Source organism: Natrix helvetica, assembly GCF_964273705.1.
Source record: "Natrix helvetica genome assembly, chromosome: 2".
NCBI classification, from domain to species: Eukaryota; Metazoa; Chordata; class Lepidosauria; order Squamata; family Natricidae; genus Natrix; species Natrix helvetica.
Genome location: NC_138552.1, coordinates 14699732 through 14725790, shown reverse-complemented (window position 1 = coordinate 14725790; position 26059 = coordinate 14699732). Strand labels below are relative to the sequence as shown.

The 26059-nt window shown below is 40.5% G+C and overlaps 1 protein-coding gene across 14 annotated transcripts in view; it reads left to right on the top strand.

The window, feature by feature from the left end:
* Positions 1-26059, top strand: part of TCF4 (transcription factor 4) — a 449273-nt gene that overhangs the window by 145446 nt on the left and 277768 nt on the right. For all 14 annotated transcript variants that reach the window (XR_014174417.1, XM_081941830.1, XM_081941822.1 and 11 more), the window contains 2 exons: positions 1810-1871; positions 5594-5690. Coding sequence is in view for 13 of the 14 variants with exons in the window: in XM_081941830.1 (XP_081797956.1) it covers positions 1810-1871; positions 5594-5690 (159 nt within the window). In the remaining variant the exon portion in view is untranslated. The remainder of the gene's footprint in view (positions 1-1809; positions 1872-5593; positions 5691-26059) is intronic.

Genomic DNA, 26059 nt, shown 5'->3' with positions numbered 1-26059 from the left:
CCTTACAGATGTGGTAATATACCACATATAGCTGCCGTATATTATATAAAGTTGTTTGTATTTATATGTATTCGTCTATAACAGGGGTGTGAAACTCCAGGCCCGCGGGCTGGAACTGGCCCATGGGGTGTTTAGATCTGGCCCGTTGGGCCGTCCTGGAAGCAGCGAAGGACCGGCCCAAGGTGCCTCTGCCAGTGAAAATGGAGCTCGAGAGGGAGTCCCGTTTTCACTGGCAGAGTACTCGGGCTACCACAGGTGCCCCTGACATAAATAATGTCAAACTGGCCACGCCCATCCTGGCCACTCCCATCCGCCCCCTCCCCGGCCCCCGAGGTCAAAACCAACCCTGATGTGGCCCTCAATGAAATTGAGTTTGTCACCCCTGGTCTATAAGAGCCAGTTTGGTCTAGTGGTTTAAGCCACAGGTTAGAAACAGAGAGATTGTGAGTTCTGGTCCAATTTAGGTATGAAAACCAGCACCCACATGCCCATCACATGGTCCAAAAAGGCACCGTCCCAACTGGAGATGCCTCCCATCACGCCACTCCAGGTGCAGGGCAAGATGTCCTTGACTTTCTGAGAAAGGAATGTTATTTAGACTATATATCTCCCATATTCCCTATAATCCCCCCTCCCAGTTTCCCACAGTAGAAAATGTGGCAGGCCTGAAGGCCCAATGTAAAAGATGGCTTCCAGGTCTGACAGCTTGCTTCAAGTGATACCTGTATGAAAGCGTGTGCAAATATTGCAGGTCTTGTTTTGTATCTACTGCACTTTTATCAGTTAGATTTATTTATCTGTTAGATTTATATCCCACCTTCTCTCCACTAGCTCATGACAACTTTTTCCTCAGACCTTCAGAGCAGTACTCAGCAGAGATCTCTAACCCGCGACTTGGCACATCTTAAGTTGGCTTGTGGCCTTTAACTCAGAACTTTCTTTACAGCATGGCCTAACTCCATAATGGCGAACCTGTGGCATGCGTGGCACGCCAGCTGTCAGCTCCGGCGTGCATGCACGCACTAGCCAGCTGATCTTTTGCCTTCCAGAGGGCCAGGGGAGGCTGTTTTTGCCCTCCTCAGGCTTCAGGAAAGCCTCCGGAGCCTGGAGAGGGGTCGCATGCGCATGCATGGAAGGGTCACAGGCGCATGAACAGATGGCTGGGGAGATTGAGTGGACATGCGCACGCCTGCAATTTTGGCACGCCGTAAGAATAATGTTTGCTACCACTGGCCTAGCTAAATAAGCATCTTTATTGCAAATTAGAATGAGGCCAATTGAATCATGGATTGCCTTCTCTTCGAAGAGGAACGAAGTTTGCTTTTGAACAGGAGGTTTAAATCCATTACAGATTCAAAATGCAAAAGTGATGCTTCCCAAGCCAGTCTCTGAAATCTGCTTTTAAGAAGGAATAGCCTATAGAAAAGTGGCCTAGGAAGCAAAATGTTTATTTAGAAACACTCTGTTTTTAATGTCTCTCTGTTTGTTTTGCAGTATCCTTGGTGTTATTGTTGAGGCTATGCATTTCTGTGCTAGGTTTAGATTCAAGTTGCGTCAGTGACTTCCAGCCACTTCTGAAAGACTGGAATAATTTTTATGTGCAAACCTTGAGGGTCCAGTTCATTTCTGCTGTGAATTTAAATGAGTTAATTTAAGTGGTTGGGTCAGAAGCCACTATCATTGTAGTAGCCCTGTGCCTGATTCTTAATTAAAGGCAACAGGAGATTAATTTGAAACATTAATTTAAAAGTGCCTATACAAAAGGAAAGAATTATTGCAATAAAGCCTAAAGAACTTTTTTGTCCCTAGATGTAGAAGACAGAACTAGCTCAGGGTCCTGGGGGAATGGAGGACATCCTAGCCCATCCAGGGTAAGTACATCTAATCTTTTCTTCTTCCTCACCAGCCTTCCTCCGTATGCAAATTTAACATCTAAATGGGAATTATGCACCTGATTGCCTAGGAAAATGTACTTGTAGGTTTGGCTGTAGAGCAATCTCTCCCCAGTTTCCTCCCCCCCCCCAAAGATTTTTATCTGATCTCAAAGATAATTTGACATTTGCTGTGTTCTTGGTCGCAAGTAGAAAGAACCCTCATTAAATGCTTTTTCTCATGTGCTATCGTTCTCTGACACATGGTTATCTCTCTTTTGTAAGCTGTCTGGATTCCTCCCCTACCCTTTTATTTGGCTGTTGATTTCTCACTTGTTGTAAGTGTCTTCCCAGATGTTTAATTCCAGGACAAAATATTAAATATGAAGGTGGGACTTTTTAGATGCTAGGAGTTTTATCTCTCTAATGTAGCCTACCTTTGTCACTATGGCTGTCAGTGTGTACTGTATATCTCCGTGATGGTGAACCACAGGTGCAAGATGTGGCACACAGAGCCCTCTCTGTGGGCACGTGTGCCATCACCACCTGGTCTTCAGCTTTCTGGGTTTTGGGAGTTCTGGTGCCTATGAAGAGCAACTGGCCAGGGTGCATGCGCGTGCCAGAAACCCAAAGACCATGTGGCTGCTCTGCACATGTGCACCAGCCATCTGGTCTTTGGGTCTCTGCCGTGCGCGTGTGCAAACTTACGCTGGTTTGGGCATGAAAAGGTTCGCTATTACTAACATGTATCTTTCAAATTAGTTACTGAGTAAGAAAAGAAAAGTAAGGTATAACATTATATAATACCAAGAAATCAGTACTTCAGAGGTATATATGAACTATTTTATCTAATGTGTATCTAATGTGTGAACATTTGTTCTTATAAAAGCCGAGGTGGTGCAGTGGTTAGAATGCAGTACTGCAGGCTAATTCTGCTGTCTGCCTGCAGTTTGGCAGTTCAGATCTCACCGGGCTCTAGGTGGACGCAGCTTTCCATCCTTCTGAGGTGGGTAAAATGAGGACCCAGATTGTTGGGGGCAATAGGCTGACTCCAAACCACTTAGAGAGGGCTGTAAAGCACTGTGAAGTGGTAGATAAGTCTTAAGTGCTATTATATGCCCAAAGTTCAGGAAATCTAGTATGAATAGTAACTGTTCATTCCACGTTTTTGGTTTATTCCAATGTAACTGAATCATCTGAAAGTTTTTGCTAAAACTTGTTATCGTTATTTATTAATTTTATTTGTCCTCATCTTGCCACAGGTGATTCTGGTCTGCCTACAACATTAAAGTTATGCAATTGAACAAATTGGCAAATCTAGTCAATTCTTTATATTTTGGAATAATTTTAATCACAATTGTATGCCAAGTTTAATTAGCAGTGTAAACCAACTGAACTTAGCATGGCACAAATGCGCAGGGCCTTTACTGTGACTATTTATTAAATTTAAACTTTTTACCTTTCTGCTATGTGAATCACTCAAAGATAGAAAGCAAAATGCAGAGCACAGCAGTAACAATAGCACTTAGACTTATATACCACTTCACAGCCCTCTCCAAGTGGTTTACAAAGTCAGCATATTGCTCCTAACCATCTGGGTTCTCAGTTTATCCACCTCAGAAGGATGGAAGGATGAGTCAACCTTGAGCCTGGTTAGATTCGAACTGCCAAATTGCAGACAGCCAGCTGTCAACAGAATAGCCTGCAGTACTGCACTCTATCCACTGCGCCATCAATAAATTCAATGCATAATTCGGTGTCCTTAAATTTAGTTAACAGTTTATAAATATAATCTATTTAGTTAGGTATATCTCTACTCCTTGACAAGGGTTTACTTAACTAAACTTTGTTGAGGCTATAAACCAGGGTTGGCAATTATGACCTCTTTATGACCTGTGGACTTCAATTCCCAGAATTCATAGCTAGCTCAGGAATTCTGGGAGTTGAAGTCCACAGCTCGTAAAGGGTCCATATTTGCCCATTCCTGCTATATGTAACTACTATTATGAAAATGTGCTTTTTCATGGAGGCAATAGTGGTTACATTTTGGCACATGTACGAAGACTGCATTTTTGTCTTTCTTTTAAGGGTACTCTCAACTTCCTCACTCTATCTTAATTTAGTCCTTACTGTAGGTAACTGATTGCACTGCCCTAACCTTAATCTAAGGTATGGCATTTTCTTTTACAAAAAGACTTTTGGATACACTCATTCGAGGTTATGTTTTGCCAAGAAATGATCTCTGAATCTTGAAAAATGATGACATTTAAAGTGCTGGGGTGTCTTTTGACAGTCTTCTCCTAACCTTGTGTAAATATACATAAGGTACCATCTAGTTTACCAACAGTAAGCCAGGCCGCCCAACAGCTTGACATTCAAATGCCTTATGCCGATGATCCGAAACTTATCTCTTCTCACGTTACAGAAATCACATGTTCATTCCCACTAAGAATGTTCAGTAGACTCAGGAAGTGGAACATATTAATATCAAAGTTCTTTTGACAGTGTCAAACTGGATTTCTTCAAGGACCAGATCAGCATTGAAGTTCTTCTCTGCAGGCCAGCCAGCGGGAGATGGGACGGACTCCCTGCTAGCCAAAACAGCACCCTATCAGCCACACATGACTCCCCTCGCCCCATTTTGTCTGCCAGAGGCACCATGGGCTGGAACTTTGCTATTTCCAGGCCAGCCCCACAGGCTAGATTTAAGCACCCCATGGGCTGGATGCGGCCTTGAGTTTGACACCCCTGATATAGAGCTACCAGATATAGGCTGAAAAATTCCAAATAGCCATTAGACAACCACAAACTGATACTGAAAACATGGCCAATTTTTGAGCAGCTACATGATTAACCCTATGACTATTACAGGAGGCACTAAAATTAAAATAAAACTTTTTTTCACCTGATGTATTTCATTTCAAGGTCCTTGTGTACATGAGATTCAAGACACCTAAGACTATGCAATGTTTTGAATTCAAAAGGAAAATGGTGTTTTTATGGAGCACTGCACCCTAGACATGGATACAACTCAACAGGGAAAGCTTTTACCTATTTCTGGAACACGGTTACATTTTTGGAATTGTGGCAAATCAGATACGGAGAGCTGTCTGTGGATTATGAAGTTCTGAAGAAGATCAGCAAATTCCATTCAGAAAAAATGCTGAGCCAGTTTAGAGTAAAATAAGAAATGCAATATTGCTTTGTTTTCAATAAGGTGTTCATAAATACATTGCTTCTTATTGTAGTACGGTATGTACTATAAAACGCAGTACATCTTCAATTAAAATTGATCTGAATGAAAGTAGAATGAATTTAAAACAAATTGATTGCATGGGCAAATTAGTACATCAGAACAATGGGGAAAATCAGTGAAAGAGTCAGTACAAACAAATTAATTTCAGTACAGATCCTGTACTGGAAATACAAATGATTCCTTAAATAAAGTATATAATTTTAACTTTCCATGTTTCTCATTATTTGAGACCATAGCTGCAAAAACATATATTTCCATTTTTGAACAAGATAGAAAATGTCATTTTTGCTGGCTAATATCTGAGTTATTAACATAAATATGAGCACATATTTTAATATATTAGAATAGCTATCTTCAAATTTCATCAGTCCATTGAAAAAGTGCCTTTCTAGTTATAATAACTGAGCAATATGTAAGAAGTTTGCATGTGTATATTCCATTTAAACTGCTACCAATTTATTTACAGAACTACGGAGATGGACCTTCTTATGAACATATGACAAACAGGGACCTTGGATCACATGACAATCTATCTCCTCCTTTTGTGAATTCCAGAATACAAAGTAAGAAGAAATTAATGTTTCTATTACCCGTGCATGTTTGTAATTGCTTGTGCTTTTTTAGTTTGAACTGAAATAATATTCCTTTCACTACCATCACATTCTAAAACATCTCCAGGAATGCTAATTATGCCATAAAATAAACCAAAGTCCATGCTAAAGTTTGCAAATACTTTGCTTAGAATAAGCGGCTTGTAGCCTGATTTCCTTCATACCTGTTTTTAAACAGCCTGAAATCCTCTTTAATTCATCCATCAGATAAAACTAGGGATTCTCTGGAGAAGATTTGAAGAGGGTGGGTGGGTGGGAACTGGAATGTTTAATGGGGAAAGGGGAGGAAAAAAATGTATGTTTTTATGAAGTGAAGACCACTCCTGCAATGTTTCGGCACAATCCTTGGATATATCACCTTGCTTTTTAATTTATGTCAATTTGTTTTTCATACGTAAGATTTCACGGTTTGAAATGTGACTTATATTTATGGGAAAGGGAGAGGCTGCGTTATTGTGGCACTTCTGTTTCCATTTGAGCTTATTGCATTTACAAAGGCACACCTTGTCTGTAAAATGTTAGTCTCTATATTATTTTTATGCTAGTGTATTGTAGATGTAAACATGATAAAATGGAAAATGTAGGAAAAAGCTCAGTGAGTCCAAACGAATGTTCCAGTGGATGTGTAGGATTTGCTATCAGCAATCAGAAACTGTCGTTTTCTTCGCGTAACAGTGTGAATTTGCCTATAGGGACTTTTAGTCTCTGGGCGGCAAGCTTCTACATTAAGTCTGACCTTGTCTACAGTATGTTCTACTTCTGACCGCCTGTGGTGCTTGGCAAGTGTGCGCCCTCACAGTTGGATAATGCTTGGTCACTATCATTCTCTTTTACAAGGATCGTTTTCTGTAGTAATAATCCTGGCTGTTAAAAGAAAGTCTTTAATTATTTGCAAGTGCAGATAGCAGCTTTTAATCATCCCTGATAAATGAGTTAGGTTAAGATAAATATATGATGTAAAAATATTACTAATCCTTTTCTCTGGCCAAGATCACACCCTTTTCCTTGCACTTGTCAGTGAACTATCTGAGATGCCTCGGTTTCAAACAACTGAATCTGAGCCAAAGAAAGCAATGAGTTGTAACTGTGATATATCATTCTAGGACTCATATATTGCCCCTGAAATATTCCTTGTCTTTTATTATTAGGAAATATTTGTGAGTTGTTTAACATGAGAGACAGTGTTGAAGCTTGCAATAATGTGTGTGCAGTCACACACAAGTAATGTAGCTGCAGCCATTTCAAAGAGCTGGTTTGAGCCAAGAAAAGCAAAGAAATTCTGAACCGCCCTTCTTAACTCACACTATTAGATTTGACTGCAGGCAGTGTAAATATAATATTTCCATGTAACCATGGTCTTCTGTGAAGCCCACTGTGCTGAGTGATGCTTTCAGGATTGACCTTTTCAATGTACCTTTAGCAACTTTTAAGGTTTATCACATCCTGTTTTGGCTTATTTTAGCACAGAACACTGTAGCCTGAAAATCATTTGGCCGAGAAAATTATGCTTTCTTTTGTGTAACAAGGTACTTTCTTTTAAGCATGGAGGAGAATTTCATAGCATTATGAAACACGAAGTCACTGCATCCTGATTAGAATGGTTGGGGCATGTAACAGTAGACAGGTTTTATATAACACGTGTTCCAAATTTAGTTTGGAAATCTAAAATGCTGTATTTTTGTAGTTGCTGAAAGCAGTTGTTATTTGCTGGTTCGGTCAGAACGCCTTGATTTCAAATGACTAGTGTGTTTTATATCCCTGTATTCTAGCCTGTATATCTCTAGATTTTGTATCCCTGTATTTTGTTTTATTTCAGTCTTTTGGAAATGTTGAGTCTTTGTAGGTTCATGCAAATGTGTTACTGCAATAAAGTCCCATCTGCATTAAAATCAGTGATCTTCCTTATGTAGGCTACACATTGTATTACTAGAGTTTAAGATTTTCTTTGTTAATTACGGCTGACTTTCTCTATTTGTTTGCTTATGTTAAAAGAGTTGATCCTTTTGCTGAATCACCATTCATTGGCATCTGCAAGTCTCCCTTGAGCGCACAGAAAGTCTGAAAAAAATTAAAAAGCTGGTGCATGATAATAAATCATTCATATTATTTATTAAATTTATATGCCTCTCCTCTCACTTTTCGAAGTGATTTTGGGAGGTCTTAAAATGCCGCAAAAGCATAAATGTAAAATAATAATAATAATAATAATAATAATAATAATAATAATAATAATAATAATAATAATAATAATAATAATAATAAATTTGGATTTATTAGCCGCTCCCTTTCCAAGTAGGACTCGGGGCGGCGTACAATGGAGCATAAAACATAAAAAATATATAACAACACCAAACGTACATATATACACAACACACATACATACACGGAGGAGGAAACAAATTACATCAATAGACAGTTAAAAATCAGCTTTAAAATACCCCAATTGTAAAAACCCAAAAAATTAATATTTAAGGACAATTTAAAAAACAGTTTGGAGGAATGGGAAAATTACGATTGCGATTGAGCCAGGCCGGATAATTGAAAGAGGTGGCTGTTATTTTATTTGGAAATTTTTAAGCCGTTTGAAATAACAACTTTAATTTTAGTAATTAAAAGCACTTACAGCAATTAAATAAAATGAAAAACTAACGAAACAGTACCTGGATGGGCTTTAGTCTATCACTGCACTAATCACCTCCAGCATCTTTTCTTCGGGACCCCAAGGCAACTTATAGTGCCAGGGTTTAAAGACCTTCCGGAAGGCCAGAATGGTGGAGGGGGATCTCACCTCTAGAAACAAGATGTCGCAGAGGGTGGGAACCATGGTAGTGAAAGCTTTTCTTTTAGACCCTGCTAGCTGAAATTCCTTGGCCGATGGAGAACTTAGAAGGCCTCTTTTGCTGGTGTGAGTGGGGCAGGCCAATCCGATTGGGGAAGGACCGTTCACCAGGTAACCTGATCCCATGTCATGATGGACTTTAATGATGATAACCAACAGACCTGTAAGTAAACTGGCAATCGATGCAATCTGTGTGACAGCGGTGTTACATGTACCACCTGAGGAGCCTCCAGAACTGTTCACATTACTGCATTGTCCTCATTCATTGTGACAAATGTTGGCTAAGAATGATGGGAGTCAAACTGCAGTACATTTAAATAAAGTAGGGGTGAAGGAGAACTGCATGAAATAATTTCATCTTGTCCTTAACAACTGTCAGGTGCACACAACCTGAGCCACACTTGAATAGGCTCAAGTAGATATTTATCAGGTGGCTCAGTGGCTAAGACACTGAGCTTGTCAATCAGAAAGGTTGGCAGCTCAGCTGTTCGAATCCCTAGCACCATGTAAAGGAGTGAGCTCACGTTACTTGTCCCAGCTCCTGCCAACCTAGCAGTTCGAAAGCATGTAAAAATGCAAATAGAAAAATAGGAACCATTTTTGGTGGGAAGGTAACAGCATTCCGTACGCCTTTGGAATTTAGTCATGCTGGCCACGTGACAGAATGTGAGACGTCTTCGCTGGCTCTTCGGCTTTGAAACGGAGATGAGCACACACACACACACACCTCGAGTCGGGAACGACTAGCACATATGTGCAAGGAGAACCTTTACCTTTACCTAGATACTGTACTTATTGTTGATCACCTGTACTACAAGAATTTCATCAGACTGTCTGCCTTCCCTTGAGAAACAGGAAATATAGACCAAGTTTGACCTCAGATATGTCTACTTCCCAAACCAATTCCAAGTTGGATTGTCTCCCTACTCCCCTTTCCTTCAGACAGTGATTCCACCACAATACCCAGGTAAGCCACCCAGGTTACTGGGTGGTAAGATGGTTGGCTAATACATTTTACAAATAAATAAATAAATACCAATAGTTTGGGGAGCTTCGAAAAGCAAAATACTATCCTCAGGACACAAAGTAATCTTGTCCTTCAGTGGAAGAAGGAAGTCTGAAACCTTTAGATCTGGTCAGCATGGACAACGAATGGTCTACACCAGAAAAGAATATTCCGTCTGTACAAGACCCTAATGAAAGTGTTGTTCTCTCAGATAGGTTGTCTGCTCTGAAACATGGTCTTTTTGTGATTATGAAATGCTACATTTGCCACCTCAAAGAGATTTAAAAGAGAGTTGCAACTGCATGGCAGACGACAGAGTTTTACCTGAAAAGTAACAGAAATGTCTACAAGATGAGATCAGTGAGCGAGAAACTGTAGAATTCCCAAAGCGAACTTGTCGAAAGATAATTTTACACAGGCCACGGAGAGACGCCTTTGATCAGGAAAAGCTCTTTTGTTCTCGGGCATGATCGTTTTAAGGACTGTTTTATATCCTAAACCCTATTGGGTATGCTTTATTATTTAAAAGAAGGATGAGGATTAAAACAATGGTAATTATGGGAGTCGTTCTTGGTTTAAATATTTCACACACATCTGGAGATGCAGCGATTTGACATACTGGCTTAGATTTTTTTGTTTTATTTTTGGTTCTGGGTGTGTTTGTCAAAGCTTACAAAATATAGTTTCTCTAAGTGGAGCTCTCTGATTTAGACCCCTTAATATTAAATATTCAGAGATGGAGGGGATGGTTGTTCCATTTTAGTAATTTTGTTTCAGTGCTTTCAGTCTATTCACCGAACATGAGAATCCTATAAAATTTTCTCATATTCATAGAATTCTCAAAGCAGAAGATTTTTTTTTTAAAAAAAAATTCAACTATAGGTTTGCTCATAATTATGCCAGGACTCATCCTTATTTTATAGAAATAAAGTTTTGATAACAACTCCTCTGGAGATAAATCAATGGAGAACCACTTAATGTAACATATCCCTGACATACGTTAATACTGATAGCCCATATTTTAATACATCACACATACATTTAGTCTATTGCTTTAACTGTTATTTTATTTGGAAATTTTTAAGCCGTTTGAAATAACAACTTTAATTTTAGTAAATTAATTACTTAGCATGTGTTGCACAGTTTGATTGTCATTTATTCACTCAATATGTCTAAACCACCTCAACATAGTTTTTAATTTTGTATTCAATTCATATACACTTGGTCCACATTCAGCCTTGCCCCATTTTTTTCTTGTTTCAGATGCAACAAGCAGACAATTCCTACTTCATCCAGACTCCTTTTATGTTTCCCTGGATATACCCAACTCTTATCTCCATGCAGTAATGTGGGAAGTGTGGGTTTCTATACTCCACCATTTTTGGGGAGTTCTTTCAACGAACTTTATAGAATAATAGAATAACAGAAGAGACCTTGGAGGTTTTCTAGCCCAACTACCTGCTCAAGCAGGAAACCCTATATTATTGGAGAGTTGGAGTACCCACAACTTCTGGAGGCAAGTTGTTCCACTGATTAATTGTTCTAACTGTCAGGAAATTTCTCCTTAATCCTACATTGCTTCTCTCCTTGATTAGTTTCCATTCATTGCTTCTTGTATTATCCTCAGGTGCTTTGAAGAATAGGCTGACCCTCCCACATCTTTTTGTGGCAGACGCTGAGATACTGGAACATGGTATTATATCACCCCTAGTCCCTTTCATTAACTAGATATACCCAATTCCTGCATATATACCGTTCTTCATATGTTTTAGCTTCCAGTCCCCTAAACATCTTTGTTGCTCTTCTCTGCACTCTTTCTAGAGTCTCCACATCTTCTTTACATCATAGCAACCAAAATCGGATGCATTATTCCAAGTGTGGTCTTGTTATTAGTTGCAAGGTCATGCGTGACTCATTGCGACCGTATAAACAATGTTCTTCCAGGTCTCCCTGTCCTCTACCATCCCCCGGGGTCCATTTAAGCTCCCGTTGACTACTTTAGTGACGCCATCCAGCAACCTCATTCTCTATCGTCCCCTTTTTCTTTTGCCCTCAATCTTTCCCAGCATCAGGCTCTTCTCCAGTGAGTCCTTCCTTCTCATTAGGTGGCTAAAGTATTTGAGGTTCATCTTCAGGATCTGGCCTTATAAAGAGCAGTCAGGGCTGATCTCCTCTTGGACTGACCGGTTGGATCACCTTGCAGTCTAAGGGACTCGCAGGAGTCTTCTCCAGCACCATAGGTCAAAGGCCTGAATTCTTTGGCGCTCAGCCTTTCTTATGGTCCAACCTTTACAGCCATACATTGCAACTGGGAAAACCATAGCCTTGACTATACACACTTTTGTTGGCAGGGTGATGTCTCACACTCGCAGAGTGTGGTCTTACCAAGGCATTATAAAGTCGTATTAACACTTAGTGTGTTAATTTTTAGCATTCATTCTTAGCAATACACCACATATTATCCGCTCTGTGTCTACCAACATTTTCTTCATCATTTTCCCATTTACTAAATCGTCTACCAAGGTACACAAACTCATCTATTTGATCTCCTCCATGGCACAAAGTTTGATATCAGCTTGAGAAACTGTATGCTTTCCCCCCCAAATTGAATTCATATTCTAACTTGAAGTAGTCTATATGAATAAGTGTGGATAAAAGATTGAAGAAAGTTGTTGCTAAACAGGAAATAACACTGGCTGGGTAAAATTCAAATTTCAGTCTCACAAATATCTTTTAAGTCTGAAGTTTCATTTACATTTTATATAAAGCCAAACATGCTGTGCTTCTTTTTGTTATAGTCTTGGACCCGAGAGCAATTCAGAGAAAAGGACTGGGATGGAGAAGGACAGTTTATAATTTAGTAAACTACAGATAGCCTACGACCACAATTGAGCCCCAAATTTTTGTTGCGAACTGAGACATTTGTTAAGTGATTTTTGCCCCATTTAATTACTTTCCTTGCCACAGTTGTTAAGTGAATTACTGCAGTTTAATAACTTTAGTAACTTGGAATCTGGCTTTCCCATTGACTTTGCTTGCCAGAAGATCACAAAAGATGGTTACATAACCACTGCAACGGTCATAAATGTAAGTAATAATGTAAGTCAGTTGCCAAGCATCTGAATTTTGATCCTGTGACCATGGGGACATTGCAGTGGTTGTAAGTGGGTAAAATGACCTTAAGTAATATTTTCAATGCCGTTGTAACTTCAAACGGTCACTAAGTGAACTGTTGTACATTGAGAACTAAGTGTAGTTACTAGAAATGTTCATAGGATCCTTGAGGTTGCGTGGCAACTGTGAATCTACATTGCAAATTTCAATTTCAAATGCTTTTAAATCGATTGGAAGTCAAACAAGAAATAATCTATAGTCTGTGGACCACTGGTGGTCCGTAAGAGAGTTTTGGTGGTCCGCAGAAAAATTATTTGCATTTTTTATATTGCACTAAATCAGGGGTCCTCTAACTACACCCACTGGGATGGATACATGCAATGAATATTTGTGTTGCTGCAGAGAGTCTCCCTCTTCGGGGTCTTTTTGTGTGGGTCAGAGGGAGGCAGAAATTCTAACTTGGGGTCTGCTTCGCCCTACTGATGAGGTACTTTGAGTGAAGACTGGAGGGAAGTGCCACTGGTGGCGAAGAGCCAGAGGAACTTGTTCAAGTGGGCATGCATCATGGCCTGGAACTGGCTGACCATCTCAGCCCGCTGAGCCCCCAGGCGCCGGAACCTGGCCTTGCACTCCCGCAAGTGTTCCCTCTGCTTGGAAAGCCTATGCTCTTAGTCCTCAGTGAGGTGCTACTGAGCCTCTCCTTGGTCAGATCCAATTTGAACTGAGCTGTTTTGCCAACTTTTTCTCATGGTGGCTGCTTAGTTCCAATAGCTGCTTCCTGTTGGGGCCCTAAGAAGCCCAGGCGGGGTAGCCGAGGAGTGGCTGGGAGGGGAGGGGCGAGTAGAAGCTGGTGAGGCGCCCCTCGACATGAGCGGTATTGAGTTGGCCACACCCAACCAGTCACATGACCACCTAGCCACACCTACCCAACCGGTCATTAAGCAGATCATATTCATGGTCCACGGGATTTAAAATTATGAATTTAAAGGTCCATGAGTTCCGAAAGATTGGTGACCTCCTGATCTAAGTGGTCTTAATTTCGAACCAGGAAATAATTAGCTGAGGGAATGAGCAAAACTCTTATTTGCCATGACCAAAGTCAAATTTCATTTCCAAGATATTGTAATCCTCCCAATCAACTACACTCCATTTTGAAGGATAAATCAATGGTGCACGGAGGAGCCAGGAAGAATTTCTCCATGTTTTCTGGCACTATATAGGAGGTAGAATATATTACTGTAGATACACGCCATTCCAGATTTGCTGTTCAGTTTTCAGAAGCCTCTGTTGTGAGTTCTTATCAGCCTAGGTTATCACGCCTGTACATTAAATCATTTACCAATACATAGCAACTTGTTTCTATACTCCCCGTGGGTTAATAGAACATTTCACTGCTAGGATTTAGACGGAGGTTTCGGGTGATCTTGAAGAAAGCTGCTGGCTTTATATGGTGACCTTTTGAATCTCATCTGGGTTAGTGGCTGATATTTTGATTTGGTTACTGTGGTCATATTGTGACAGCTGGTGGTTCATTATAATTCAGTGCCTCTGCTCAGTCTGCCTAGCAGGAATATTTAGGTTGGTTTGCTTCAAAGGGCTTCTAGCTAGCCTGAGTTTGACTTACCACCATGTAAAGGTGAAGCCTTGAAAATGCTTTCTTCTCAGCTGCTTGTCTTCTAAATGGGATGGGCAGTGTGGCCCCTTGATTGTCAGAAACATTTGAATATTAAATAAAGGGAGGAAATGGCACAGATAAGAAGTAATCCTCCCCGGTCAGTATTGGAATCTGGTTTGGAAGATTACAAATTTTGTCCAACAAAACGACCCTGGTAAACATAGATTTTAAAAAATGTTCCAGCAATGTTTCTAATCATTTTCAATATGATTCTCATTGTAATAGTTTCTAACCATGAAGCAGAACAGTGACTATATGGAGATTTGTCTACTATTTAAATAATAGTCCTCCACTGGGGAGAAAATGTTTTTATTTCCTAGAGAAAACAACTTTTCCTATAAAAATACCATTCAGTATCCTTATTTTTCCAAGGAATGCGGTGGCTCAGTGGCTAAGACGTTGAGCTTGTCGATCAGAAAAGTCAGCAGTTTGGCAGTTTGAATCCCTAGTGCCAAGGGTGAAATCCAGCAGGTTCTGACAGGTTCTGAAGAACTGGTAGCGGAAATTTTGAGTAGTTTGGAGAATTGGTAGTGGAAATTTTGAGTAGTTTGGAGAACCGGCAAATGCCACCTCTGGCTGGCCCCAGAGTAGGGTGGGAATGGAGATTTTGCAGTATCCTTCCCCTGCCACACCCACCAAGCCACACCACGCCTACCCAGCCACGCCCACGGAACCGGTAGTTAAAAAATTTGAATTTCACCACTGCGTAGTGCCGCGTAACAGAGTGAGCTCCCATGACTTGTCCCAGCTTCTGCAAACCTACAAGTTCGAAAGCAGATAAAAATGCAAGTAGAAAAAATAGGAACCACCTTTGGCGGGAAGGTAACAATGTTTCCTCTGCTTTTGGCATTTGGCCATGCCGGCCACATGACCACGAAGACATCTTCCGACAGTGCTGCCTATTCGACTTTGAAATGGAGATGAGCACTGCCTCCTACAGTTGGGAATGACTAGCACATATGTGCGAGGGGAACCTTTACCTTTACCAATCCTTATTTTTTTAAGCTGCATGATAAGTAACCTGGTTTCAGAATTTTTAATAAAATTTATATATATATTTAAATCATATCCTGTTGAAGCTATTTATTTCTACATTGTATAGTTAGAAGCTACGATGCAGTGAGTGACATGTTCATAAGGTGTGCTTGGCTTTGGGATTCTCTTCGTTTTCCTTTTCTTTTTCTTATATATGAAGGTTTCCATTTAGTGTAGCGTGTCAATGGAGATTTTCAGTCATCCAGGACATGGTTTTCTTGAAAAAGGAAGACATTTAGTTTAGTTTTACGTTTTCGTTGTATTTCCTGCCATGAAGCAGTGAGAATTGTTCAAAACATGTTGCTTTATAAGGAACCAAAATGATGGCCTAAAAATTACACAGGTAATCCTCGACTTAACAACATTTCGTGGTTGTTTGAAGTTACCAAGTACTGAATGATGTGTTTATGACCGCTTTTCACACAACCATTGCAGCATCGCCATTGTCACATGACTAAACTCAGATACAATACAATAGTAGAGTTGGAAGGGACCTTGGAGGTCTTCTAGTCCAAACCCCTGCCTAGGCAGGAAACCCTATACCATTTCAGACAGATGGCTATCCAACATCTTCTTAAAGACTTCCAGTGTTGGGGCTGTTTCACTGATTAATTGTTCTAACTGTCAGGAAATTTCTCCTCAGTTCTAAGTTGCTTCTCTCCTTGATTAGTTTCCACCCATTGCTACTTGTTCTACCCTCAGGTGCCTTGGAAAATAGTTTAACTCCCACTTCTCTTGTGGAGATATTGGAAGACTGCTATCATGTCTCCCCTAGTCCTTCTTTTCATTAAACTAGACATACCCAGTTCCTGCAACCGTTGTTCATATGTTTTAGTCTCCAGTCCCCTAATCATCTTTGTTGCTCTTCTCTGCACTCTTTCTAGAGTCTCCACATCTTTTCTACATCATGGCGACCAAAACTGAATGCAGTATTCCAAGTGTGGCCTTACCAAGGCATTATACAGTGGAAATAACACTTTACATGATCTTGATTCTATCCCTCTGTTGATGCAACCTAGAACTGTGTTGGCTTTTTTGGCAGCTGCTGCACACTGCTGGCTCATATTTAAATGGTTGTCCACTAGGACTCCAAGATCCCTCTCACAGTTACTACTATTGAGCAAGGTATCTTTATCTTTATTTGAATGCATATAGTCAACATTTCCCATCACTGATGCTTGACAACTGGTTCGTATTTATGACGGTTGCGGTGTCCCAGGGTCCTATGATCACCTTTTGTGACCTTCTGACACGCAAAGTCAATGGGGAAAGCCAGATTCACTTAACAACCATGTTACTGATTTTAACAGCTGCATCGATTCACTTAACTATGGCAAAAATGTCGTAAAATGGAGCAAAGTTCACTTAACAGCTGTCTCACTTAGCAACATATTAAAACATAAATCGAAGACTACCTTTGCATTTCACGGAAAATGCTGCTGTTAAATATTTTTGGAGTAAGATTGCATACTGAAACTTACCCTGGCTTATGGCTTTTCAAGTTAGAAACATATTTTTGTATCTCCCTCCTAGCCTATCTTCAGAAAGCTGAGATCATAACTGTACTTTTAAAAAAAATACAGCAGTGGTATGATCAGGTTTGTACAGAAGGAACTGGGCAGATGCACTGATTTGAAAGTAATTTATTCTAGCGTAAAACTAATATTGAGAGGACTTCTAACATTAGCCATTTACTGTTGCTGTTACCTAATTCTAAATGCCTTTTAATAATAATGAAAATGCTCCCCTGTGTGTTGCTCAGTTGCAATATTGTTTGTAGCCATGCATATTTTTATGAAGTAAATACTGGGTTTCCCCCAAAATAAGACAGATCTTTTGACCCCTGAAATAAGCACTTGGCCTTATTTTCAGGGAGGTCTTATTATTTTTGAGGTGCAGGAAGCGGCGAGCGTGGTCACCTCATGGCTGCTGCTGTGTTGAAATACTTTTGGGGAGGGCTTATTTTAGCGCATGTGCTCAAAAGCCCGATTGGGCTTATTATCCGGGGAGGTCATATTTTGAGGGAAACAGGGTAAGTAAATATAATTTGTTTTCATTGTCTATTGTCTTATTGTTTGTTTCTCAGATATGTTTTTAACTGAGAGCCGTTAAATAAAACTATTCAGTTTTTATTTAAATGTAGGTTCTCTGTCATTTATAAAGAAGTCCTATGACAACAGTATTTTTCTTAATCCTCTGTTGAACCACTGGATAGTTCTAGAGAAATGAATGTTTGATTTGTTCATGTATCACTGGATTGGAATATAACATATGTCAAGATTTCTCTGCTGGTATCATTTGGCAGCTAAACTTTGGATATTTGGCAGTTAAAATTTAGAGAGCTAAAAAAACAACAACTGATAGTTCAGTTCAGAAAACTGAAGCTCTCCAGTTCAGAGAATCACAGGTTGATTGAGTTATTGACAAGCCTGCTATCAAAAGTGTTTAATGAAAAGAAGGACTAGGGGAGACATGAATAGCATTGTTCCAATATCTCAGGGGTTGCCACAAAGAGGAGGGAGTCAAGCTATTCTCCAAAGCACCTGAGGGCAGGACAAGAAGCAATGGGTGAAAACTAAGCAAGGAGAGAAGCAACTTAGAACTGAGGAGAAATTTCTCGACAGTTAGAACAATTAACCAGTGGAACAGCTTGCCTCCAGAAGTTGTGAATGCTCCCAACACTGGAAGTTTTAAAGAAGATGTTAGATAACCATTTGTCTGAAGTGCTGTAGAGTTTCCTGCCTAAGCAAGGGGTTGGACTAGAAGACCTACAAGGTCCCTTCCAACTCTGTCATTCTATTCCATTCCGTTCCATTCCATTCCATTCCATTCCATTCTATTCTATTCTATTCTATTCTATTCTATTCTATTCTATTCTATTCTATTCTATGATCTTCAGTTTTGAAGATCTGTCCCTTTTGTGACTCTTAAGACACATTGCAGCCCTCAGAGTTCAGTTTCTCCAACACCCATGAAACAGAAATCCTATCTAGCAATAAAAAGGAATTTGGCATCTCAACTCAAAATGCATAAGTCCAAAGGCATTAACATTTTTCTGCTGAACAAATGAACAAAACAATTGGTTGAAACAAATGATGGGTCTCAATCTCTTTTAAAGACAATATGAGAGAATTGTTGGGAGTAGCTTGGAAGAATTCTGTGTTAGGTTCTTGAGCTTCTCCTGAGATTTGGGATTGTCAACATTTAATTGCTGTGCTAGGAACCATGTTTTCCTGAAAATAAAACCTCCCCAGATAATAAGCCCAATCAGGCTTTTGCGTGCATGTGCTAAAATAAGCCCTCCCCTAAAATATTTAAATGCATGCGCAGCCAGTCCCCACCATTTCCTAGGGGTGGAAAGGGGGGAACACGCCCCACGCGCCCCATATGCACTCACCATCAATGCGGAGTGGCCTCTTGGAGGCCGCTACCACAAATCCTAGCTACTGCACCCCTTCTCTTAGTGGCAGCCGCAAAAAGAGCAGCAGGCCCAGGGACGCTAGGGCTGGCAAGGGTGTGCCAGAAGCAGAGACAGAACTTCCGGCCCTCTCTGGATCAGCTGATCCACGGGCTGCAGGCCGAGGTTAAGGGGCCTCCTGCACCTCAAAAATAACAAGATCTCCCCAAAAATAAGGCCAAGCGCTTAGTTTGGGTGTCAAAAGAAAATAAGTCCCTGTCTTATTTTGGGGGAAACACAGTAACTGTTCTGCTAGAATGCCTTACCACTCCAAAACTGAATTTGGACAAATTACACAAAAAGAGACAATTACCAGAGTATGTGTTAAACTGTCATCAGTTCAATCAAGACAGTGTTACAGTTATTAGCATAGTAGTTGAAGCTTGTGTCTAATACTTGTGAACTAAAACTGCAAGGTTCAAATCACAAAACCATTCTGACTTCTTCATCTGAAAAAAAAAGCATAGCTGCCTTTGATGCATTGATGCTTTATTTGCATGTTCCTCTCCATGTTTCAATTTCTAAAGTGCATATCCAGATAAAAATTTTACCAGGAAAAAAGGTTTCTGAAGAACATGTATGTGGCATTTTAATGGTTAATGAGCTTCCAGCTCTTATCAAGATGAACTTAGTTTAGCTTTGAAATAAGAATTTACTGCTGTTCTCTCAGCTGAGCTGATATTAGTTGCTGAGGGAATTTGAGCTCACACCTGTTCTTGCATTAAAAGGCATCTATAAGTGACTTCTTTAAAATATTCATAGAGGAGGGAAAATCCAATTTCTAGAAAATCTTAGCCAACCAGGAAATCATTCAGAGGCTTGCCTTTTGACAGAAAAAATGGCTTATGAATTGGTTCTTAATATTAAACATTTCCAAAGATATTTCTTTATCATATCATCTTCATATTATTTAGACAACAGTATTTATTTCAAAAGGAGTTGATCACTTGGGATATACCACACATCTGCATTATGATAGGAAATATTTTTTTTTTTTGCAAAGATTCATTTCTGAAAGCAAAATCCATTTTGCTGAATGACTGTGCTGAAATCATGATCCTTGGAGCAGTAATAGATACACAATTCATCATTTCTTTTGGTAAAAGAAGGTATATTTGGAAATACTGCAGGTAAAAGTAGTTTGATCATTCAGAATAAAGTCTAAGCTCAAGGAAAGAAAAGCTTCTCTTGAGTCTAGAGATGCTTGTACTACAAAGGATACCAGTAGTCCTCACTTAATGACTACAAAGAGGGCTGGAATCTCAGTCATGGATCAAAGCAGTCATTAAGCAAAATGCTCATGTAACAGGTTGTGGTTGTTAGGCAATCTGTTACATCAGGGGTATCAAACTCGTGTTGTCATGGGATATTTTTCCCCTTCCCTAAACTGGATGTGGGCATGGCCAGCACATGATGCATTCGGGCCGCGGACCACGAGTTTGACAGCCCTATCCTACATCATTAAGGGGATGGAGCAACAGATCTGCTTGCTGAAAAATTTAAGCTCTGAATCTACATGAAATCCTCTAGTAGGCACCCCTTTTGCTCTCAAATGTCCCTCAAACCTCCCTCTTCCAAATGGAACTGAAGATTTCAGCTCCATTCCTACAGGATCACAGAAGGATTTCAGCTCTCCTTCTTTCCCCCTGCTTGCGACCTTCCCTGCTGGCTTCTCCATTGACTTTCTGGGTAAACCAGCAGACAAGATTGCAGATCGAGATCACGTGACTCCAAGACTCTGCAAACATCGTAAATACATGCCGGTTACCAAGCGCCTGAATGTTGATCAAATGACCAGGGGATGTTGCAATGATGATGTAGCTATGAACGCTCACCAAATGAATGGTTGTAAGTTTTCTCTTTTCCCCTCAGATATTGTAATTACCTGTTACAGGTTTAATTTTTTCAGATTTAACTTTAAATTATAAACTGCATCTTCTGGCTCATTTCAGTGGCTGGCAAGTTTAATCATTAGAAATTTCCCCTCATTAGACTTCGTAATTGATCCATCTGATCCATCTTATAAATTGGATTTTCTTAGGCTGCAATTGTTTTGGAAAATACATTAGTCTTCCTTTTGTATTAACCATTGGGAAAGTATGATGTGCAGCATCATTGCAACGCCATAATCCTTACAATCATTCTAAATTATACATGTAAAGGAATCCAAATTGTCATGTTGGAGAACATGGATGGATGCACACTTCAAATCAGACTATGTTTTCTTTTTCCCACTGAAACCATTGTAATATAAATATCATGTATATAAACCATGTAAAACACTCACGAGTGCCAATATTTACCTGTAACTATGAACCTGCAGTCTGAAGAGCTCTAGGCCTTCTCTGATTTGCATTGGATATAATAGATACTCCAACAGTAATAAATGTATTGCTATTATTTATAAGTATACATAGTGATGGAACTAGAGGTGTACCAGTGTTAATGTAAAACTATTTCAGCATCAATAAGTTAAAAAATTTTATAGTGTTAAAATAGTTAATTGATGTTTTGTATATGAACATGTATATGAAGTGGCCTTATGATGTAAGGATTCTTTGGCTAAAGAGGCTTTATTTTATATGTTATACAGGTAATACAATGCTATACAATACAACACAACACAACACCAGAGTTGCAATAGACCTTGGAGGTCTTCTAGTCCAACCCCCTGCCTAGGCAGGAAACCCTATACCATTTCAGATAAATGCCTATCCAACATCTTCTTAAAGACTTCCAGTGTTGGGGCATTCACAACTTCTGGAGGCAAGCTGTTCCACTGATTAATTGTTCTAACTGTCAGGAAGTTTCTCCTCAGTTCTAAATTGCTTCTCTCCTTGATTAGTTTCCACCCATTGCTTCTTGTTCTACCCTCAGGTGCCTTGGAGAATAGTTTGACTCCCTCTTCTTTGTGGCAACTCTGAGATATTGGAATACTGCTATCATGTCTCCCTTAGTCCTTCTTTTCATTAAATTAGACATACCCAGTTCCTGCAACCGTTCTTCATATGTTTTAGTCTCCAGTCCCCTAATCATCTTTGTTGCTCTTCTCTGCACTCTTTCTAGAGTCTCCACCTCTTTTCTACATTGTGGTGACCAAAACTGGATGCAATATTCCAAGTGTGGCCTTACCAAGGCATTATAAAGTGGTATTCACACTTCATGTGATCTTGATTCTATCCCTCTGTTTATGTAGCCTAGAAGTGTTTTGGCTTTTTTGGCAGCTGCTGCACACTGCTGGCTCATATTTAAATGGTTGTCCACTAGGACTCCAAGATCTCTCTCACAGTTACTACTATAGTCCTTGACCTCAGATCATAATGGAGCCTCCCCAGTACAGTGCAAGTGGTGACAACCATTAAGAGCAATAGCTTAAGCCCACCCCCTATTCTCCCTGATGCCAATATGCAGGTCATTAAATGCAGGTCGTTAAGAAGATGGGGTACCTCATGGGTGGGAGAGGCTGTGGGAGGATCACCACCCAGCTGGGTCCATAAAAGACCACCAGACCACTTTGCGAAGCCAAAACCAGCCAACAGGGAGAAGAGCCCAACGGAATTAGGGCCCAGCACAATGTTCCAATGCCAGAAAGGCTTTCAAACACGCATCCATGCTTGGCCAATGAAGCCAAACTTATCGGTTGGGCTTCTGTCCCCATCAGCCTGCCTCTTTCCTCTCTTCCCTCTTCATATTGGGAAAGTGGTTGATCTCCTAGGATTGGTCAGTTAAGTTCAGAGTAGGCAATCCAGCAAATACCTAGGAACCAAAAGAAGCCATTGGGGACCTTATAGGTCAAAGATAGCATTTTTAATTGCCCCTGGGAGAATATTCGTACCTTTCTCATGGTGTGCAGTGCTGGCCTTATATATCGTGTCCAGTATTTATTAGGGAAAGCATTTGTAATGTCTTCAAAGCGAGTCCCTTGTACTGTGCAGTTATCTAAATGTCTAGTGAGAATTTGGTGTAGTAGTTGAGGCTTCAGGCTAGGAACTGGGAGACAATGAGTTTTAATCCCAGATTAGGCACAAAGCTGGCTGGGTGATCTTAGACCAGTCCCTTTCTGTTAGCCCTAGGAAGAAGTCAATAGAAAATCACTACTGGGAAAACCTTGCCAAGAAAAACTGCATTAACTTGTCCAGGTGATCTTCAAGAATCAGACATGATTGAACGGAAGAGAAAAGTAGTAGTAATGAAGGAATGAGTTATTGTTATGAGAGTTCCTATGCCATGAGCAGCGGACCTCCTATAGCAGAGGTGTCAAACTGGCAGCCTGTGGGCTGGATGCATCACAGGCAGACCATGCCCAACCCAGCTCCGCAAGGCAAAAAAATGTCACAATATGTCATGTGACATCAATGTGACGTGGCGAGTTTGAGGTTATGTGCGATAGCATAACCTCAGTGGTGGGATTCAGCCAGTTCGCACCTATTTGGGAGAACCTGTTGTTAACTTTCTAAGAAGTTCGGAGAATTGGTTGTTGGAAGAAATCTCCTTTTGTTTGTTTTTTCCCACTTTACAGGGCTAATCCTGTAAGGAAGGCAGGAAGGAAACATTGTGGTGTTGTTTCTAGCCTAATCTTTATTGCCCTGCTTACAGAAACTGCCGCTCAGGTTAACCCTTATTACATTGTAGCAGCTAAGGCGAAGTGCCCATCAACCTGAGTGATGTTGAGCTGGCCACACCTACCCAGTCACATGACCACCAAGCCACACCTACTCAGCTGGTCATTAGGGCAGAGAACTGGTTGTTAAATTATTTGAATCCCACCACTGAATAACCTCTATCCATTCAATAGTATATGAACTTTGAAAGTTCCTTAATTACTTCTGTACAGCTAATTCCCTCCCACCCTTTGAGAAATAACACCGAAGTTTACTGAAAATCAGGATGGAAGGACCCATACTTGAACAGATAGAAAACAGTGATTGGACAGTGGGCTGTTTCTCCTCTCCTCTCCTAAACCTCCAAATTGGTACTACCTCTTAAGAAGTGGAATCTTCCTAAAACAGGATTCTTGTGAAATTCACTATGTCGGGCTGCTGTTTAACTGAAGATTTAGAATAAATATGAGATTTACCAAAAGAATGCTGTTGTGCTACCGAAGGCTGTTGAAAGGACTAGTCGATCTAAAAAGGCTGCATTGATTCTATTCAGATCCCAACAAAACTCATCAGTGAAATCATTGTCATTTCAGCATCCTGCTGAGACTTGAATTCATAGGATTGAAAGAGATCCAGATAAATTTATTTAGAGAAGTCTGTAGCTGACGCCCCACAGAAAAGATGCACTTTCCCATTCAGATGGCGGGTGTTTTGTTTTTTTTCTGGTTCTCACATGACATGATCCTAGTTTGTCTGAGCTTTTCTTGCTCTTCAGGGAAAAAAAATTACTAGATAAATAATCTTGGCCTCATCTTATATTGACTAAAAATATGCAAGAATGAATGTTCTTCTGAATGAATAATTCACCTGAATAGGTTTGTACTTGTGCAACCCTACAACTCTGGTTTAACAATTTAATTGCACCTCTGATTAATTAAAGCATTCAAATTTTAAGTGAAGTCCACAGGATTTGCTAGTTGTTGGAACTCATCTGTAGAGCTACTTGCAATCTCTGTTTCAAATATTAAATTGCAGTAAATTAGAAGCATGAAGTTCACACTCTTCTACAAGCTGTGCAATCAAACTAATGGATCAATTAGTGCTAATTGATACTGCACTTGCTAAGTCCAGTTTGCAAACTTTGCCTTTCTATAAGAGACTAATACCTGAATTGTTAATAGTTTTAGCATACATTAGAACCTCTAACACCACAGCAGTTAATTGCAGTAGTTGCCCAGTTAAATTTATGCTGATATTTATACCCTGAGAGTGAGGTGTTATGTTCCTTCATTTTTTGTATCCATTATTTAACAGGCTATATATATAATGGTATCTCTTCAAGTGTTGTGTTATCTCTCTCCCTCCCTTCCTCCTCCCACTCTCTCCCTCTCTCTCCCACCCTCCTTCCCACCCTCCTTCCCTAACTCTCCTCCTTTCCTCCCCCTCTCCTTCCCTCTCCCTCTCTCCCACTCTCCCTCCCTCTCCCGTTCCCTCTTTCTCTCCCCCCAACTCTCCCACCCCTCCCTTCCCCTCCCATGTTTAATGGAAAAGAAATAGATTTACATTTCACTACCCCCTAAAGGACGAACACGTTTTTGGCGAAATTCTTATAGTTAGAACTTCTAGAAGAACTTCTAGAACTTAGTTTAATTACCAGTTTGGTGTCTGCATCAGTGCTGGGTTCTGGATCCCAGTGCAACTGGTACGGTGCAACAGGGCCGGGCGTCCACTACATGCATGCGCACAGCAGCATATGCATGCATACTTACCTCCCGCGATGCTCCACGACACTCCAGCTTTTTGTGGAGCATCATGCAGGCGCCATACGCTCCATGCGCGGAAGCCCCGATCGGCTCAAAAACAGGTAAGGGCGGGCTGGTGGGCCCTCTGGAGCATCATACCGGAACAGTACCTGGTGCTCCCAGCAGGCAGTGGTACGCCCATACTGGGGCGTACCGGTTGTATCCCACCACTGGTCTGCATCCTGTTTTTCATTGTATGATGTCCCCTCCTGTGTGTATTTCCTGTCCCTGTAGTAGACATAGCTTCACATACAGGTAGTCTATGGCTGACCATCATTCATTTAGGGACCGTTTGAAGTTACAATAAGATTGAAAACAGTGACTTATGATGGTTTTTTCATACTGACGACCATCTCAGTGATCACATCAAAATTCAGACACTTGTCAACTGACTCATATTTATGACGGTTGCAATGTCCTGGGATCATGTGATCACCTTTTGCGACCTTCTGACAAGCAGTGAGTAAGGCAGATTTCACTTAACAACCGTGTTACTAACGTAACAACTGCAGTGATTCATTTAACAACTGTGGCAAGAAAGGTGGTAAAAAGGGGCAAAATTCACGTAACCGTCTTGCTTGGCAACAAAAATTGGGGGCTCAATTGTGATTGTAAGTCGAGGACTAACCGCATGTCCGTCGCAAAGGAGAGATTCATAAAGCAAAGAAAGGCTTTTGCATTAGTGCAGGGGTGTCCAAACTTGAGAACTTTAAGACTTGTGGACTTCAACTCTCAGAATTCCCCAGCCAGCCATGCTGGCTGGGGAATTCTGGGAATTGAAGTCCACAAGTC